This window comes from Rattus rattus, chromosome 2, assembly GCF_011064425.1.
Source record: "Rattus rattus isolate New Zealand chromosome 2, Rrattus_CSIRO_v1, whole genome shotgun sequence".
Taxonomy (NCBI): domain Eukaryota; kingdom Metazoa; phylum Chordata; class Mammalia; order Rodentia; family Muridae; genus Rattus; species Rattus rattus.
The window spans coordinates 29820916-29838097 of NC_046155.1; the positions used below are offsets into that span (position 1 = coordinate 29820916).

General features: G+C 36.2%; 1 protein-coding gene across 9 annotated transcripts in view; it reads right to left on the reverse strand.

Moving 5' to 3' along the window:
* The window catches only part of Kiaa2026 (KIAA2026 ortholog), a 77772-nt gene that overhangs the window by 6064 nt on the left and 54526 nt on the right, over positions 1-17182 (reverse strand). For 2 of the 9 annotated variants that reach the window (XM_032891788.1, XM_032891784.1), the window contains exons 5-7: positions 17073-17162; positions 2696-2811; positions 52-239 (exon numbers count right to left, since the gene is read on the reverse strand). In XM_032891788.1, the coding sequence (XP_032747679.1) occupies positions 52-239; positions 2696-2811; positions 17073-17162 (394 nt within the window). Of the gene's footprint in view, positions 1-51; positions 240-2695; positions 2812-5745; positions 6998-8247; positions 8551-8651; positions 8781-17072; positions 17163-17182 lie in introns of those variants that run through there. The other 7 variants (XR_004386814.1, XM_032891785.1, XM_032891786.1 and 4 more) reach the window with 7 other exon arrangements.

Genomic DNA, 17182 nt, shown 5'->3' on the forward strand with positions numbered 1-17182 from the left:
CTTCATAACACACAGCAAATTCTCTTAAATTTAGGAAGCTCAGATGCCCACCTGAGTCCTCGCGCTCTTTGTCCAGGCTGTCTAGAGGCTCTGCTGCATCTACGGACTTACTGAGCTCGGCTTTAGGAGCCTCTCTCTCAGGGTGCCCTTCACTTTCTTCAGTCGTCCACAGTTCTCTAGTGAACTGACCATGGTCAGGCTGTCTTCGGAAATCATCATAGTCTTTCTTCAGGCGGCTTCTGGAATAAACCAATGTAATATGGAACTTCTGGGAGTTAAATTCATTTAGCATTTTAAACTAAATATTGAAATATTTTCAATTGTCATTAAACATTTTTTGTGTTCTAAGTGTATCTAAATGTCTATTAGTTCAGTCTTGCCAATTATCCAAGAAGACAAAACATATGATATAAGCTTAAGAAACTTAAAGGTTACATTTTTAAACTTCTGAATAAAGTTTGAACACACCATCTCTCTGAGGGCTGTGGTTAGAACTATTAAAAAAAGGCATTGGGCAACTAAAATTTTCTATTTGAAGTGAAAAATGGGCCTGAGTCACTGACCTGGGGCCCACCAAGTAGCCTGGCCAACAAGTCCTAGGGATCTGCATGTCATGCTCAATTTGACATGAGTTAGCAAAGAGTAACTGTGAAACAAATATCCCTTTGATCTGTAAGATTAGAATAGAGAAACAGCTATACAATGGTTGAGCGCCATCCTCACTCTCAGCTATTGACTATCTGTAGGTCACAGAAGATAATAATCGGGAAATATTTCATATGCTCATATCTTCAAATACCTTCATTTGTATTTATATTTTCCATCTCTTATCTATGTGAACACCCCAATTACATGTATCTTCTCTTGTTTAGTTACTACTCTATTGTTATTCCTCCATTTAATCCAAAACGAATTATTAAAACACAAAATTTTTTAATTAAAAAAACCTACAAATGCTTTCTCTATACCCCAGTCTGTATTTCTTGGTGCTACCTCACTTCTCTACTCCATTTTATGCCAGAGACCACAAAAAAGTACTACTCTTCAGTTCTTCTCCTAATTCTCTTCTATACCTTCTTTTCTTCAACTTACCTAGTTTCTAAGATTCCTTGGTTATCCTTTTTACCTTACCAAGCATTCTCCCAAGTCTCTTCTCAAAGTGTCCTCACTTAAGAATGTTGGAATGTACACTGTTCATATAATTTCTACTAATCTCATGGCGTTAAATATAATCAATGCTGGTAACTCACAAACTTGCACTTCAAATCTAGTAATGCTCTTGAATTAATGATATAACTCACATTATGCCTACCTACCACCAAGTAGATGTCTAGAAAGTATATCAAACTTAACATATTTAAATCTGAACTATTCAATCCCTGTCACTTAAACTTGACTCTCCTATCTCAATTACCAGCAAATCCACGATGACAGTTGTCTAGATCAAATATTGTAGGCATGAGAATTTTTACTCATGGATTTCTACCATATTCACTAGCTACTCCATTCACTGCTGGGACAGAATACTTGATAGAAGCTGGTAAGGAAGGGAAGGGTCCATTTGTCTCAGTCTGAGAGTACATTGCGGTAAAGAAGTTATGGCAACAGGAGCTTGAAGTGGCCGGCTCTTGCACTAACCATCAGGATATAGCTGAGTGCCTCAGCTCAGCTCCCTTTCTTGTTTGTTCAGTCCAGGGTCCACTCTACATTTGGGTAAGCCTTTCTACCTCAATTAACCCAATGTAGAAAATTCATTACAGACATGCCTGAGGTCTGCTTCCAAGGCATTTCCACGTTTCATCAAGTTGACAATAGCGTTAACGTATCACAGACCACATAATACAATAGTGGCAGCTAGAGCACATGCTTTAAAACTTAAGGTCAGGCAGTTGCGGAGAGGCTTCATATGGATAAAGGTGCCTGATTCCTAGATCACCTGGTAGGAAGGAAAGAATCAACTTCTTACACATTGTTCCCTGACCTCCACATGTGCGCACCATGGCAAACAAGTGCATTTCAGGCCACACCCCATAACCCACCTTCCCACACCCAAAAATCACTCAATCACTCACTCAGTTAATCTATCAACCAACCAATGTAAAAACAAAACACCAAACCAAACCAAGAACACTTAAGGTTAGAGATCCAGCTCAGTGGTGTCTGCTGAGCCATGCACAACGATCTGGATTCAAGTCTCAGCACTGCACAGCAGCTAGCCCAGCAGACACAGTAACAGTGTCCTGTCTGTCAGTCACAGCCTTTGGAAAGCTTTCATCTTAGTCCACACAGACGCTTAAACTCCAACCTGGTTTCCTTTACCTCCATGTCTTACCTTTACCTTATCAGTCACTTTTCTTTGGCTGCAACTGACTTTGTGCTTCCTCTATGTACCAAATACATTTCTGTATTTACAGATTGTGCCCCTTCTATTGGGCTTCTCTCTAATGAATATTAGAATTTATGAGTAGTCTTCATGGTCTCAAACAAGAACTTCAGATTCCCTTCATCATGCTTTTTCCTAAAGCATTTATCACATTTGAATCTGTCTATTTCTTCCACTGGAAAGTAAATCACAGAGATATTTTGTATTCTGAATTACAAATGAATGGAAAGAAATCTAAATGATTTTACTATATTTTCCCACAATCATAAATGGGGACTTAGAATATGTTATATACATCACAAAACTTGTTACCTGTTTCTCTGAAAAGCCTTCATTAATTTTGGTTCCCATGGTAGCAATTCATTTAAAAGACGTATCAGTGTACTATGTAATTCTTTTACAGCTTGCCTCCGGTGGTACCATCTGCCCTAAAAACATAATTTTAAGAAGTAAATTCCTTAGACTTAATCTAATAAAAATATAACAAAGTGCCAATAATTCACTCAAAATATTTCTTCCACAAAGGTTTACAAAAAGAGGAAATACTTTGTAAGAAATCTAAATATGTCTAGTGACCTTCAATTCTATACTCAAAAACCCAAACTATCTAAGTAGAAAAAACAAATTAAAAAATGGTGTACTTATGTTAGTTGTAAATACCTTAATAAGTCATTTACTAAATGTATGTGGTGTCTTGGGTTGAATCCCCAGCGCCAAAGTAGGCAGGGGAAAACCCTACCAACCAAATGAACAAAACAATGGAAAGGCACAAATATTTAAATACATTCATTAAATAAATTTGGTTCATGTTGGAAAGTTTTAACTTCTGAGAGAGAGGAGAGACTTCTTAACAAACTTTCTTAGGAATTGTTACAGTTATTTTCGTAGTTTCTAGCATAGAAAAGTAACTAAAACAGTTAACTGTTGTTTTTTATACAGGTTGAGATGTCTCTGTGTGTGCATGTGCAGGAGGATGCAGAAACTGGAGAACATTAGGACGCAAGTCCGCCTGCTTTTATAGCAAGCATTGGTATAGAAGTTACCACGGAGTTACCTTCCTAAGTCCAGTCAACTAGTTTTTAAAGTCTACAAAACTACACTAAAATTAATCATTACTGTTGTCCCTCATATTTGCTAGGTAATTTCTGTCTCCCCCTCTTTCCCTCCCTCCCTCCCTCCCTCCCTCCCTCCCTCCCCCATCTCTTTCCATCTATGTACACTGTATCTTTGTATACTATATCTATGTCCATCCACATCTGCTTGATTCTGATGTGTAGTGTACAACTGCAGCAAAGACTGGGTGTGGTAGTGCATGACTTTAATCCTGCACTGGAGAGGAAGAAGCAATTAGATCTCTATGAGTCTGAGGCCAGCCAGGGCTACATAGAAACATAGTGAGACCCTGGCTCAAGAAAAGAACAAAACAAAACAAGGAAATAACCAGCATTGAATACACTCATATGATATAGTTTATAAAAAACTTAAGTGAAGAGATAACTTATCAACAAACATAGAGTCATCTGATCATTACAAAACAACACATTTAAGCACAGTACTTAACTATTAATGTACCATATAATTCATATATATTATTTCTAATGAGAGACACATATTATAGATCACATTTAACACATCTAAAATCAGACTTTATTCGATAATCAACTGTTGAGTTAATATGCACATATATAGAAGAGTAAGGCCACTATCTATGGCAAAGGGATATTCTAAAGTTATACATGGAGTTGCCAATTTTTTATATACACACACATGTACATACACAAAACCTTCACTATTTACAATAACAATTCTGTAATTTTATAACATAGTCATTAATATTACAGATTGACCAGAAGGTTTCAATACTTTGAAGAAATACAGTATGTGTTTATAAAAACACAAACAGCTAAATTTCTTCCAAGGATTTTGAATATTTTTTTTTCTTTTTGGTTCTTTTTTTCGGAGCTGGGGACCGAACCCAGGGCCTTGCGCTTCCCAGGCAAGCGCTCTACCACTGAGCTAAATGCCCAACCCCTGGATTTTGAATATTTAAAAAATTTTTTTAATTGGTTATTTTATTTATTTACATTTTTTTTTTTTTTTTTTTGGTTCTTTTTTTCGAGCTGGGGACCGAATCCAGGGCCTGCGCTTCCCTAGGGCAAGCGCCTACCACTGAGCTAAATCCCCAACCCCTTATTTACATTTCAAATGTTGTCCCCCTTTCTGGTTTCTCCTCCACACATCCCCCATCCCATGCCCCAACTCCCCTGCCTCTATGAGACTGCCCCACCTAGGCATCCATTTCATCTGCAGACACCAAACCCAGACACTATTGCTGATGCCAAAAGTGCTTGCTGACAGGAGCCGGGTATAGCTGTCCTGAGAGGCTCTGCCAGTGCCTGACCAATACAGACGCAGATGCTCACAGTCAATCACTGGACTGAGGTTTTGAATCTTAAAGGGAACTGTTTATTAGAAAAGTAAGAAGAGGCAGAGTTATATGCTGTAGATACACCAAATTTGGACCTTATGCTAACTCATGTCTAAAAATGATTTATTTTATGTGCATGAGTGTTTGCCTGCATGTATGTGTGGGTCTAAAAATGATTTATTTTATGTGCATATGTGTAATGCACGTGAGGCCAAAGAGGGAGCTGGACCTTCTGGAATTGAGTTATAGGTGCTTGTGCACCTATAAATACAGGTGGTAAATAAATACAGGTCTTCTGCAAGAACAACAAATATTATTAACTGAGGTCAGTTAATATGGAATTTCCTACAACACAATGATTCTTGACCTTCTTAATGCTGTGACCCCCTTAATTCTGCTTCTCATGTTGTGGTGACCCACACCATAAAATTATTTTGTTACTATTTCCTAACTGTAATTTTGCTAGTTATAAATCATAATATAAATATTTGGTATGCAGATGGTCTTTGTAACTCCTGTGAAAGGATCATTTGACCTCCAAAGGAGTCATGACCTACAGATTGAGAAACACTACTATAACTAAATAGTTCTGTTTTCTTTTCAATTATATTCTAAGAAAAGTCCAAGTCAGACCCAAGTAAGCAGTATTATACCTTAAAATCAAATTTTTCTCAAAAGAATTGGTGAAATAATAAAATAAAACTATTAAACAGAATAAGAAATCGTATTCGTCTAGGGCAACCACACTTCTTGGCTTTGAGACAGGATCTCACTATGCTAACCTGACTTATTATGTAGCTCAGGCTAGTCGGAAAGTTTTGAGCTTTCTGGCTCAGCCTCCCAAGTGTTGAAACTACAGATGCCAACTGTATACTCAGCAACTTCTAAGTAGAAAATTGAAATGGGGAGAGAACAAAACAAAAATTTCCTTAAACTTAAGGAAGCAAGTTAAAGATGAAAGTAGGAAGAATATTCTCTCTGTGGTAGAATTCATTATTAAAAGGATTAAAAAACTTTAGAGAACTAGTGGGGATCACGAGGAAAAAAAAAATGTGTGGAGCCAACCTGGCTGGCACAGTTGCTGTCTGGATTAGCACAGTGCTTACAGGGTGGGAAATGTAGATTACATAAGTTAGGTCTATTCAGACGAGGAACAGGAAGGGTAGACTATGTATCTGGAAATCTTTATAGCAAGACATTGCTGTAGTGGTGTCTGTGTTAAACTACTAAATTAATTTCTGCACTCTATGAGTTTAAAAATGAATGAGAAGATTTTGTATTTAATTTTGATTAATTTTAAATTAACATCTAGAAAATATACTACTGAACTAAAAAACTACAAGGAAGGGAAGTTAAATGTTTAATCAGAGAACAGATTTATAACTTTCATATAACTCTCTTACCCATTAACCTGTTCTGAAATACCTATGGTCTTCTATCATAGAAGATTAATAAAATGTTTAAGGCTATAAAAATGTCTCCAGTGAAAGGAAACTTACACACTGCCATGGGAATGCGAATCTATACTCTTGAGGTGATTAAAAGAGCAGAATCATGGCATGCATTGGCATTTAAGGAAGTTTTCACTCAACTACTCAGGTGGGAGAGAACTCAAAGCTTCATGTGTCATCTGGTTAAAACATGATGCTTACAATCCAAATGCAATTAAAATAATAACGTTTTGTGCCCCACACCACAGGTGCTAGAGACTGAGTTCTGAGCCTTGTGCTTTCATTCTACTACCGAGCCTCAGTGCCAACACTGCTGCTGTTTTCTGAGTGGTGACTTCACGTTTACAGTGTACAGTGGACTATTACAAAAAGCATAAACATTCATTTGTACAAGCAATTCGTAAACAATCAACTCTACCTATGATCCAATGCAAATGATCCACTTCAAATCAAACAGACAATTATGTTTAAACTAAGTAAATAACCACAACCAGAAATAGCTGTTACTGATTAATAACTTTATTGATGAGAAAAAACCAAATTGGATATTTCTTCTAAGATGGATTTATTAAAACTTAAAGGGCATGCCTTTCTAGAAGAAAGCTGTCTAAAGTCACCTTGGGAAATACTTGTAAAATGAAACTGGCTTCAGACTTAAGTTCTGCATCTCACAAACGTTAAAATCCACTCTCTTTGACATCATGCTGTTTCTCCTGGTCCCTGCAAAGTCAATTCCTAAATAAGTATAAATAGATTATATTGTGTAGACACCTTTGCAAAAAAGTCCAATAGTAATTAAAATAGGAACATATTTTAAAACTGAATTCAAAACAGAGGAAACATCAGCTACTGTGGTGGCACAGCCTGTACTCCTAGCCCTCCTAGGTGGCAGCAAGAGGACTGCTACAAGTTTGACATCAGCCTGGGCTACACAGTGTGTTTCAAAAGAAAAGAAAAATAGAGGACTCCCCTACCTTTATTAATGTAAATTTTATGGATTTTGTTTTAAAGAAAGACAAAGTCTTCATGTGTATTGATTACAGAACTAAAAGTAAAACTATTAAACAGAAGGATCAATAGATTGGATTGGTATTTGGGGAACTACTCAGGTGCTACAGTGCTAGAGCACTGCTAAAAATGTATTTAGTGTACTATTTAATATGCCATGCATACAATCTGATTACTAACTTTAAAACAAGTGAACAAAGGGAAACTTAAACATTTTTTAAAAAGATTTACTTTTATTTATATGAGTACACTGCAGCTGTCTTCAGACACACAGCAGAAGAGTACATGGGATACCTTTACAGATGGTTGTGAACCACCATGTGGTTGCTGGGGAATTGAACTCAGGACCTCTAGAAAAGCAGTCAGAGCTCTTAACTGTTGAGCCATCTCTCCAGCCCTACACTTTTTTTTTTTTTTTTTAAGCATCAGAATCCTGTCCATTTTCAGGGATTAAACAAGTTTAACAATATATTCAAATGCATTATATAAATTTAGTACTATAAATATTTATTAAAGGTTACTTTAATAAAAACAGAATAGTACTTTTTAAAAGGTTTACTTATTTATTTTATGTATATAAGTACACTGTAGCTGTCCTCAGACACACCAGAAGAGGGCATTGGATCACATCACAGATGGTTGTGAGCCACCATGTGGTTACTGGGAATTGAACTCAGGACCTCTGGAAGAATAGCCAGTGCTCTTACCAGTTGAGCCATTTCTCCAGTCCAAGTAATTTTTTAAAAAAGATGTATTAATCATATTTTATATGTGTTTTGTCTGCATGTATATCTGTGCACTATGTGTATACGTCATATTCAAAGAGGTCAGAAGATGGCATTGTGTCTCCTGGAATTAGTTAAGGTGATATGGAATACCATGTTGATGCTGGGACTTGAACCTAGTCCCTCTGCAAGAACCACTCTTGGCTCTTACCACTCTTAACCACTCTTAACCACTGAGCCATCTTTCCAGACCAAGAATAGAATTTTTTTTTAATGAATAGATTATAAACTTTAATATGAACAATAAATTCCGAGCTTTCAACAGAAAATCAACATCTAACGGTCTAAATTTGTTGCTTACCTTTCCTTGCTTCTCATCCAATGTCCACAGCATCTGCAGATTGCCAGCTCCCTTTGTTCTAGATTAAAACCCATGGAGTTTTAAAATGACCCTCTGGGGAATATTATTAAAAGAAGCTGATCTATGGTCACAAGGTAAGTCCTTTATTATATTATGCAGTTTTATAAGTTTTTAGAGTATAATGCACCAGTAACCTAAGGAATCATGAGGAAAGAAACAAACTTACAAAACTACACAATACTGTAAAACAAAAAACTGCATCTTAATGAATGTGAAATGAGCATGGGGAACTTACCTCATAACTAAAGAACAACTCCATCCTGCTGTAGAAATCTGGGATGGGTTTGACAATGCCAGCTTAACACTGGCTAGGGTGCTGCAAAGAGGGAGTTGGCAATCTACTAATGCTGAGGACATTGGAAACCTGAAGGGGGAAAACAGATAAATTCTAGGTTTATTATTAAGTACCTCATCATCATTGATATATCTGCGCATTAATAAATTCAGATGCTCTGTATAGTAAAAACACTTAGACAAGCCACCTTTTTTAAAATAAAGATTTTCTTGTACTGTTGTATATAATCAAAACGGGTTATTAGGAATCATATAATAAGAAAGTTAAATCATGTATTAATACAAAGGAGTTTCTTTTTAAATTGAGAAAGTATTGTAAAAAGAAAATTTTATTATGCTGTAGGTAATAAGTGTTATGTTGTACATGATAAATAAATACCATTTTATCCTTTGAAAAATTACACAGCAAAAAAATTGACAAGTTTAGTCAAAGAATGAATGCTACTTTCCAACATGCTTCTGCTTACAAATATTAGTACATAGAAAGAAACATGGATCCCAAGACAAAGTACTTATATCCCAGGCCTAATTCTTAGCACAGACAGAAATCCTATGATGGAAAAATGTCAATTTCTCATTTCAAGAAAAATGAGACTAGCTATCAAAGTGTCAGTAGATCCCCGATGATCAATGATGGCTCATTTAAAACCAAATGCAATTCAAAAGTGGCTTGCAAAGAATGTAAACTCATATGAATGAAAACAGCACAAATAAAATTTAAAATTTTAGCTGGGTTTGGTGGTGGACTCCTTTAATCTCAGCACTGGGAGGCAGTGGAAGGAGGATCTTTGAGTTCAAGGCCAACCTGGTCTACAGAGCGAGTTCTAGGGACAGCCAGGGCTATACATCTTGACTTGAAAAACTAAACCAGTAAATTACAATAATGGATTTCCGTATATCTATCCCTGCATTTCTGGGATGAAGCCTACTTGACCATGATGATGGATAATCATTTTGATATGTTTGTGGATTCAGTTTGTGAGAATTTTATTGAGTATTTTTGCACTGATATTCATAAGGTAAATTGGTCTGAAGTTCTCTTTCTTTGGTCTTTTTGTGGTTTAGGTATAAGTGTAATTGTGGCTTCACAGAAGGAAATGAGTAGTATTCTTTCTGTTTCTAGTTTGTGGAATAGTTGGGACAGTATTGGTATTAGGTCTTCTATGAAGGTTTGATAGAATTCTGCATTAAACCCACCTGGTCCTGGGCTTTTTTGGTTGGGAGATGTATAATGACTGCTCCTATTTCTTTAGGAGTTACAGGGTTGTTTAAATGGTTTATCTGTTCCTGATTTAACTTCGGTACCTGGTATCTGTCTAGGAAATTGTTCCTTTCATGCAGATTTCCCAGTTTTGTTGCGTACAGGCTTTTGTAGTAGGAGCTGATGTAATCCACTACATAAACAAACTCAAAGAACAAAACCACGTGATCATCTCATTAGATGCTGAGAAAGCATTTGACAAAATTCAACACCCCTTCATGATAGAAGTCCTGGAAAGAACAGGAATTCAAGACCCATATCTAAACATAGTAAAAGCAATATACAGCAAACCAATAGTTAGCATCAAACTAAATGGAGAAACTTGAATCAATCCCACTAAAATCAGGGACTAGACAAGGCTGCCCACTCTCTCCCTATTTATTCAATATAGTACTTGAAGTCCTAGTCAGAGCAATCAGACAACAAAAGGAGATCAAAGGGATACAGATTGGAAAGGAAGAAGTCAAAATATCACTATTTGCAGATGATATGATAGTATACTTAAGTGACCCCAAAAGTTCCACCAGAGAACTCCTAAACCTGATAAACAACTTCAGCAAAGTGGCTGATATAAAATTAACTGAAACAAATCAGTAGCCTTCCTCTACTCAGAGGATAAACAGGCTGAGAAAGAAATTAGGGAAACGATACCCTTCACAATAGTCACAAATGATATAAAATACCTCCGTATGACTCTAACCAAGCAAGTGAAGATCTGTATGAGGAGAACTTAAAGTCTCTAAAGAAAGAAATTGAAGGGCTGGGGATTTAGCTCAGCGGTAGAGCGCTTACCTAGGAAGCGCAAGGCCCTGGGTTCGGTCCCCAGCTCCGAAAAAAAGAACAAAAAAAAAAAAAGAAAGAAATTGAAGAAGATCTCAGAAGATGGAAGGATTTCCCATGGTCATGGATTGGCAGGATCAATATAGTAAAAATGGCTATATTGCCAGAAAGCTATCTACAGATTCAATGCAATCCCCATCAAAATCCCAATCAATTCTTCACAGAGTTAGAAAGGGCAATTTGCAAATTCATTTGAAATAACAAAAAACCCAGGATAGCCAAAACTATCCTCAACAATAAAAGAACTTCTGGGGGCATCACCATCCTTCACCTCAAGCCATATTACAGAGCAATAGTGATAAAAAAAAATTGTATGGCATTGGTACAGAGACAGGTAGGAAGATCAATGGAATAGAACTGAAGATCCAGAAACGAATCCACACAGGTATGGTCACTTGATTTTTGACAAAGGAGTGGAAAAAAAGATAGCATTTTCAACAAATGGTGCTGGTTCAACTGGAGGTCAGCATGCAGAAGAATGCAAATCCATCCATTCTTATTGCCCTGTAGAAAGGTCAAGTCCAAGTGGATCTAGGACCTCCACATCAAAACAGATACACTCAAACTATTAGAAGAAAAAGTGGGGAAGAGCCTTGAACACATGGGCACTAGGGAAAATTTCCTTAACAAAACACCAATGGCTTATGCTCTAAGAGCAAGAATTGACAAATGGGACTTCATAAAATTGCAAAGCTTCTAAAAGGCAAAGGACACTGTCATTAGGACAAAATGGCAACCAACAGACTGTGAAAAGATCTTTACCAATCCTACATCTGATAAAGGGCTAATATCCAATATATACAAAGAACTCACGAAGTTAGCCTCTGGAGAAATCCAATCACCCTATTAAAAAATGGAATACAGAGCTAAACAAAGAATTCTCAACTGAGGAATATTGAATGGCTGAGAAGCACCTAAAGAAATGTTCAACATCCTTAGTCATCAGGGAAATGCAAATCAAAACAACCCTGAGATTCCATCTAATAGCAGTCAGAATGGTTAAGGTCAAATACTCAGGTAACAACAGATGCTGGTGAGGACGTGGAGAAAGAGGAACACTACTCTATTGTTGATGGTATTTCAGGCTGGTCCTCAGAAAATTGGACATTCCACTACCTGAGGATCCAGCTATACCTCTCCTGGGAATATACCCGAAAGATGCCCCAACATGTAACAAGGACACATGCTCCCCTATGTTCATAGGAGCCTTATTTATAGTAGCCAGAAGCTAGAAAAAGCCCAGATGTCCCTCAACAGAAGAATGGATACAGAAAATGGTACATCTACACAGCAGAGTACTACTCAGTTATTAAAAACAATAAAATTCATAGGCAAATGGAAGGAACTAGAAAATATCCTGAGTGAGGTAACCCAATCACAAAATGCACACACTGCATACCCTCACTACTAAGTGGATATTGGCCCAAAAGCTCGGATTACTCAAGATACAATCCACAGATCACATGAAGCTCAAGGAGAAGGATGACCAAGAGCGGAGGCTTAAGTCCGTCTTAGAAGGGGGAACAAAAATATTCATAGGAGGAGATATGGAGACAAAGTTTGGAGCAGAAACAGAAGGAATGGCCATTCAGAGCCTGCCCCACCTGGGGATCCAGCCCATATACGTACAGCCATCAAACCTACTCACTATTGGGGATGCCAAGAAGTACATGATGACAGGAGCTTGATATGGCTGTCTCTTGACATGCTTTGACAGAGCCTGACAAATACAGAGGAGGATGCTCGCAGCTAATCACTGAACTGAGAACAGGGTCCCCATTGGAGGACTTAGAGAAAGGATTGAAGGAGATGAAGGGGTTTGCAACCCCGTAAGAATGATACCAACCGATAAGAGCTCTATCCAAAGAGTACATATGGACAGACCCATGGCTCCAGCTGCATATGTAGCAGAGAATGGCCTTGTTGGGCACCAATGGGAGGAGAAGCCCTTGGTCCTGCCAAGGCTGGACTCCCCAGTGTAGGGGAAGTCAGTGTGGGGGGTGGGAAGGGGTGGGTGGATGGGTGGGAGAACACCCTCATAGAAGGGCGAGGGCGGATGGGATAGGGGGTTTACAGACAGGAAATCAGGAAAGGGGATAACATTTGAAATGTAAATAAATAAAAAAATCAAATAAAAAAAAACCAAACCAAACACAACAAAATCTGTGTTAATAAACTAAAGTCTAAGTAATAGCAAATAAAAAATTAATACATTTAGTAAGAAACAGTTTCCACATTTCCACAGTGCTGCATATATTCAGTTTAGGAGATAACACTGTGATCTCACTGTTATATAGTCCCTTTTAAAAAAATGCTAGTTTTGATAATGCAGTAAAGACTGCACATTACTATGGGATTTAAGTATTTTAACATTGCCAGGTAAAATTCTCTTATACTCTCACGAGTTTTCACAAAAGTACACGACTGCCACTGTGATAACATCACTGCTTTGTACAAAGAGAAAACCTTCCAAGTGAAGTAGCTCATTCTTCACTAGAGAAAAAAATCATCTACTTTTAAAGAATAGTTTATGTTCAACCTATACACGAATTTTGCTTAAAGGCAGAAGCCTCTTTTAACAAACTATGATAAGGCATAAATTGAACAAATAATGAAAAAACAGGTTCACATAAAATTTCTTTAAAAAGAATGATACAAACTTCCATTTTTTACTACCTAGAAGGCAGTATGTCTAGCAAATTTCAAACACATCAAGACTGAGTAAATGTAGTAAAACATTCATGCTCTAACTTCCAGGAAGAGTAAAACACATCTAAGACTAGAAAGAATGTTTCACAAATAATTCAGCGAAATGGAAATTTATCTCAATGAAAGCCCTAAAATCCCAAACAACAAAAAAGTAGGATTTGTCTTTGAGAATACTAAAAACTCTTGTAGCCTAAATTATGATTGAGAAAAATTAAACAGTCTTATCAGACTATGTTTCTTTCCATCTTAACGATATGCCTTACTTTAGACAAAGCCGAGGCAGATGATTAAGTACAGAGTGGTAGAATTCGAAGGAAACAATCTAGTCTTTACCAGACTACCACCTTCTATTGTAATAAATAGTTTGGTGGCAAAACCTGAGATATTTTTAAAAGTCTTTTAAATTTAACTATAACGAATTCTATAATATGAAGCCAGTTAATTAGAAAACCAAAATAACCTTTTAAATGAAATGTTGGCTGGATAAGAAAATGGAATTTTTTCTACCCACAGGGCAAGGACACATGTATTTCAGGCTGGTTTCAAGCCCACTATGTAGCTAAGGATAACCTGGAATTTCTGGTCCTCCTTCCCTGCCAGGGTTACAGGGATGTACAGCATATCTGACTTTTCTTGTTTGTAGGAAAAAGTATTTGGAACGACGCCAGGAAGAAGAAACTCTCTGAAATAGCTAGGTGTTTATTAATGAATTAAATCAATATCCCATGTGCAATTTCTAACTTCAGTGAAACTATGGGTAACTAAACATTTACATCTTCTTTGTTATTCATTGTTATGAAAAAACAAAAATCATTATTAAATCAAAGACATATTTTGATTCTAAATACTATTTTGGTCCTGACAATAGTCCTCTTAGGGGACAAATATTAATCTTCATTCATCTTGCAATAGCAAAGGAAGCCCAAGGGATGAGGGACATGTCAGAGCAGCGCTCTCTATCATCTAGTCCACGCATTTTATTTAAAAAAAAAAAAAGCCTCCCTACAGGTCTTCACTGTGACCTCCAATTCCAGCTAAGAATCAACTAGTGCCAACATATGACCACAGTAAGTGCAAACATATGACGACCACCAATAAGAAGTGATCAGTGACAGACAGCCTGACAATGAGGGGAAAAAAAGAAAAAGACAGACCAAAAGCAAACATACAAAATAATCCTTCAAAATATATGGATGAATATTAATTAGAGCAAGCAATAGCAACATATTTTTACAATACTAAAACAACTGATATTCATAACAGTGATCCCTGAGTCAATCACAGAGGTTTAAATTGTGCTCAGATAGTAGAAGGCACAAAGCATCATTAAATGATTAAAATAAGAATTTTTGATAACATTTATGTTTACTAAAAAAAATGTTAAGTAGAGCATGTTACTCTTAAGTGATACCAAACAGAAACAAAGTTAACTTCTGTAACTTACACAGACCACTCTCAACATCAGATTTTGTAAAGAAAAAAGGTATGTGTAGGGAGAAATAATTCTAAATCAAACCCGGTCACTTTCACTGGCTAAGACGATTGTCCATGTTAGGCTATCCTTAAGATAGTTGCAGCCAAGGGGAAATAGTTTACATTCTATTGATACTTCAGTAAAATTATCCCCGGTAAAGTACAGTTCCAAGAACCCAATCTCTTCACGAATGGAAACATCAAAAACAACTTGTAAATAACAAAGGACATGGACAAGTTTGGAGACATAAAATATAATCCATCAAACTCTCTATATAACCTCAAACTCCCTAATAAGCCTACTCTCAAAGACTATAGTGTCATGAACCTTTAGTTCGCTTCTTTAATTTGTTTTCTATTTCATCCTATGAAGGAAGGGAATTTGCTTACACTCCAGTTCCACCTCACTAAGGACATGAGGAATATGGTTTCACAGAAAATCTTGAGGGTCTGCAAAAAACTTTTCTCCTGTAATAAGTGCTCTATGTGCTTAAATCAACTATGCTTAAAACTGTGCAGTAGAAACAAAATTTGTATCATATAATGTTTAACTGTAGTATATAAAGGTTGAGCAATTTTCAGAAGTCTACTCAGTTATAAAACATGAAAACAATAGCTTCTGAGGCAATAACTAAAAACTGTAATTATGCTAATTTTTAGAAAATGATAATCCTTTCTTACTAAAAAATTAGCCTTTTAAGAACATAAAATATTAATTAAGATAAAAAACTTTTTGGCTGAAAATATTATCACATATTTTTTTGGGTACAGAACATAGTAATGTAGTAAATTTTAATAAAACAGTCTTCCACATCAAAAGACTTCCCAGATACAGAAAGTACATATGAAAATAAGGTTTCAACTATTTTTAAATGGAGGTATTTCTGAAATGTTTCCCCCACTTTCTGATGGTATATTAACCATGTAGTTTTTCTTGTCCACTAGTGACTATTTAGACTGCTTTTGTTTTGAACTAGTCTCACTAGGTAGTGTTGACTGGCCCAGTTCTCACTCTGCAGACCAGGCTGGTTTTGAACTCAGACATTCTTTTAGCACTGCCTCCCTCACCCTGAGCGCTATTAAAATATGTGCCACCATCTTTGGCTGATTACTAGTGTGAACATTACTTCACCTCAAGGATTACAGTGATTCTCTCAGATGTATCATATGGTAGACTTTTCACTCTATACATTAAGACAGGACTGAAGCCTCCTGATACTTCAGCCTGATCTCTTCAAAGTACTTCCAATATATCATTCTTAACAGCATGTAAAATGGCTACTATTAACCTGCTGAATCACTCATCATATTTTATAATATCTATATCCATAAGTTTTAAGCAGAAAGCAAGTAGTTTCATGAGAAAAGTTTATTTTAATGATTGATTTTTCTTAAATATTTGATACCTTCTCCCTTTACTTATTGGTATATAATTGTGTTTCGATATGACATAATCTGACTATAAATGCTAGTTAAGTAGATGTTATCTATTTATAATGAACAATGCAGAGAGAGCACTTTACCAAGTGAGAGCATATATATAAAAAACATGCTCATATATGTAGCATAGCCTCTTCAGAACAATGAAAAATTCAGGAGATTAATTGATCAATTATTGTTAAGACATACAGTAAAAAATTAATCTTAAAAGCCTACAGTCTGGTAATGGTTCTTTTAGGAGTCATCTTGGTAGGAATAAAAAGAATTTGGGGCTTGATTATATCTATTTAATATTACACATAATTTTGTTGCTACTAATATGCTTCCATTAAAGATTCATAGTCGAGAGTACACAGTATCTTAAAAGCTACAGATAAAAACCACCAGCATATGGATCATACCAAGACTGTACCTCTTATAGACCAGACAAAGAAAATTAATCTTCCTGCCCAGATACCGTCTTTTTCTATTAAAAATGAAAATTAGACCACATGGGAGAAATGAAAGAACAACGCTTCTATTCTTAATTGTAAATTTTCATGTAATTAGAACAAGGTTTTTAAAAACGTTGGAAAAAAAGAAGCAAGAATAAATTTTAATGCTGACAATAATAGATAGAACTTTTGGATAAACACCTACCGATTTTTTTCTACTGTTTTCCAGATCTTTGAGTTCATTCTCGATTTTTGTGATTAATTCCCTGAGTTCATCAAGATTAGTGCAAATAAGCTAAAACAAAACACAAAAAC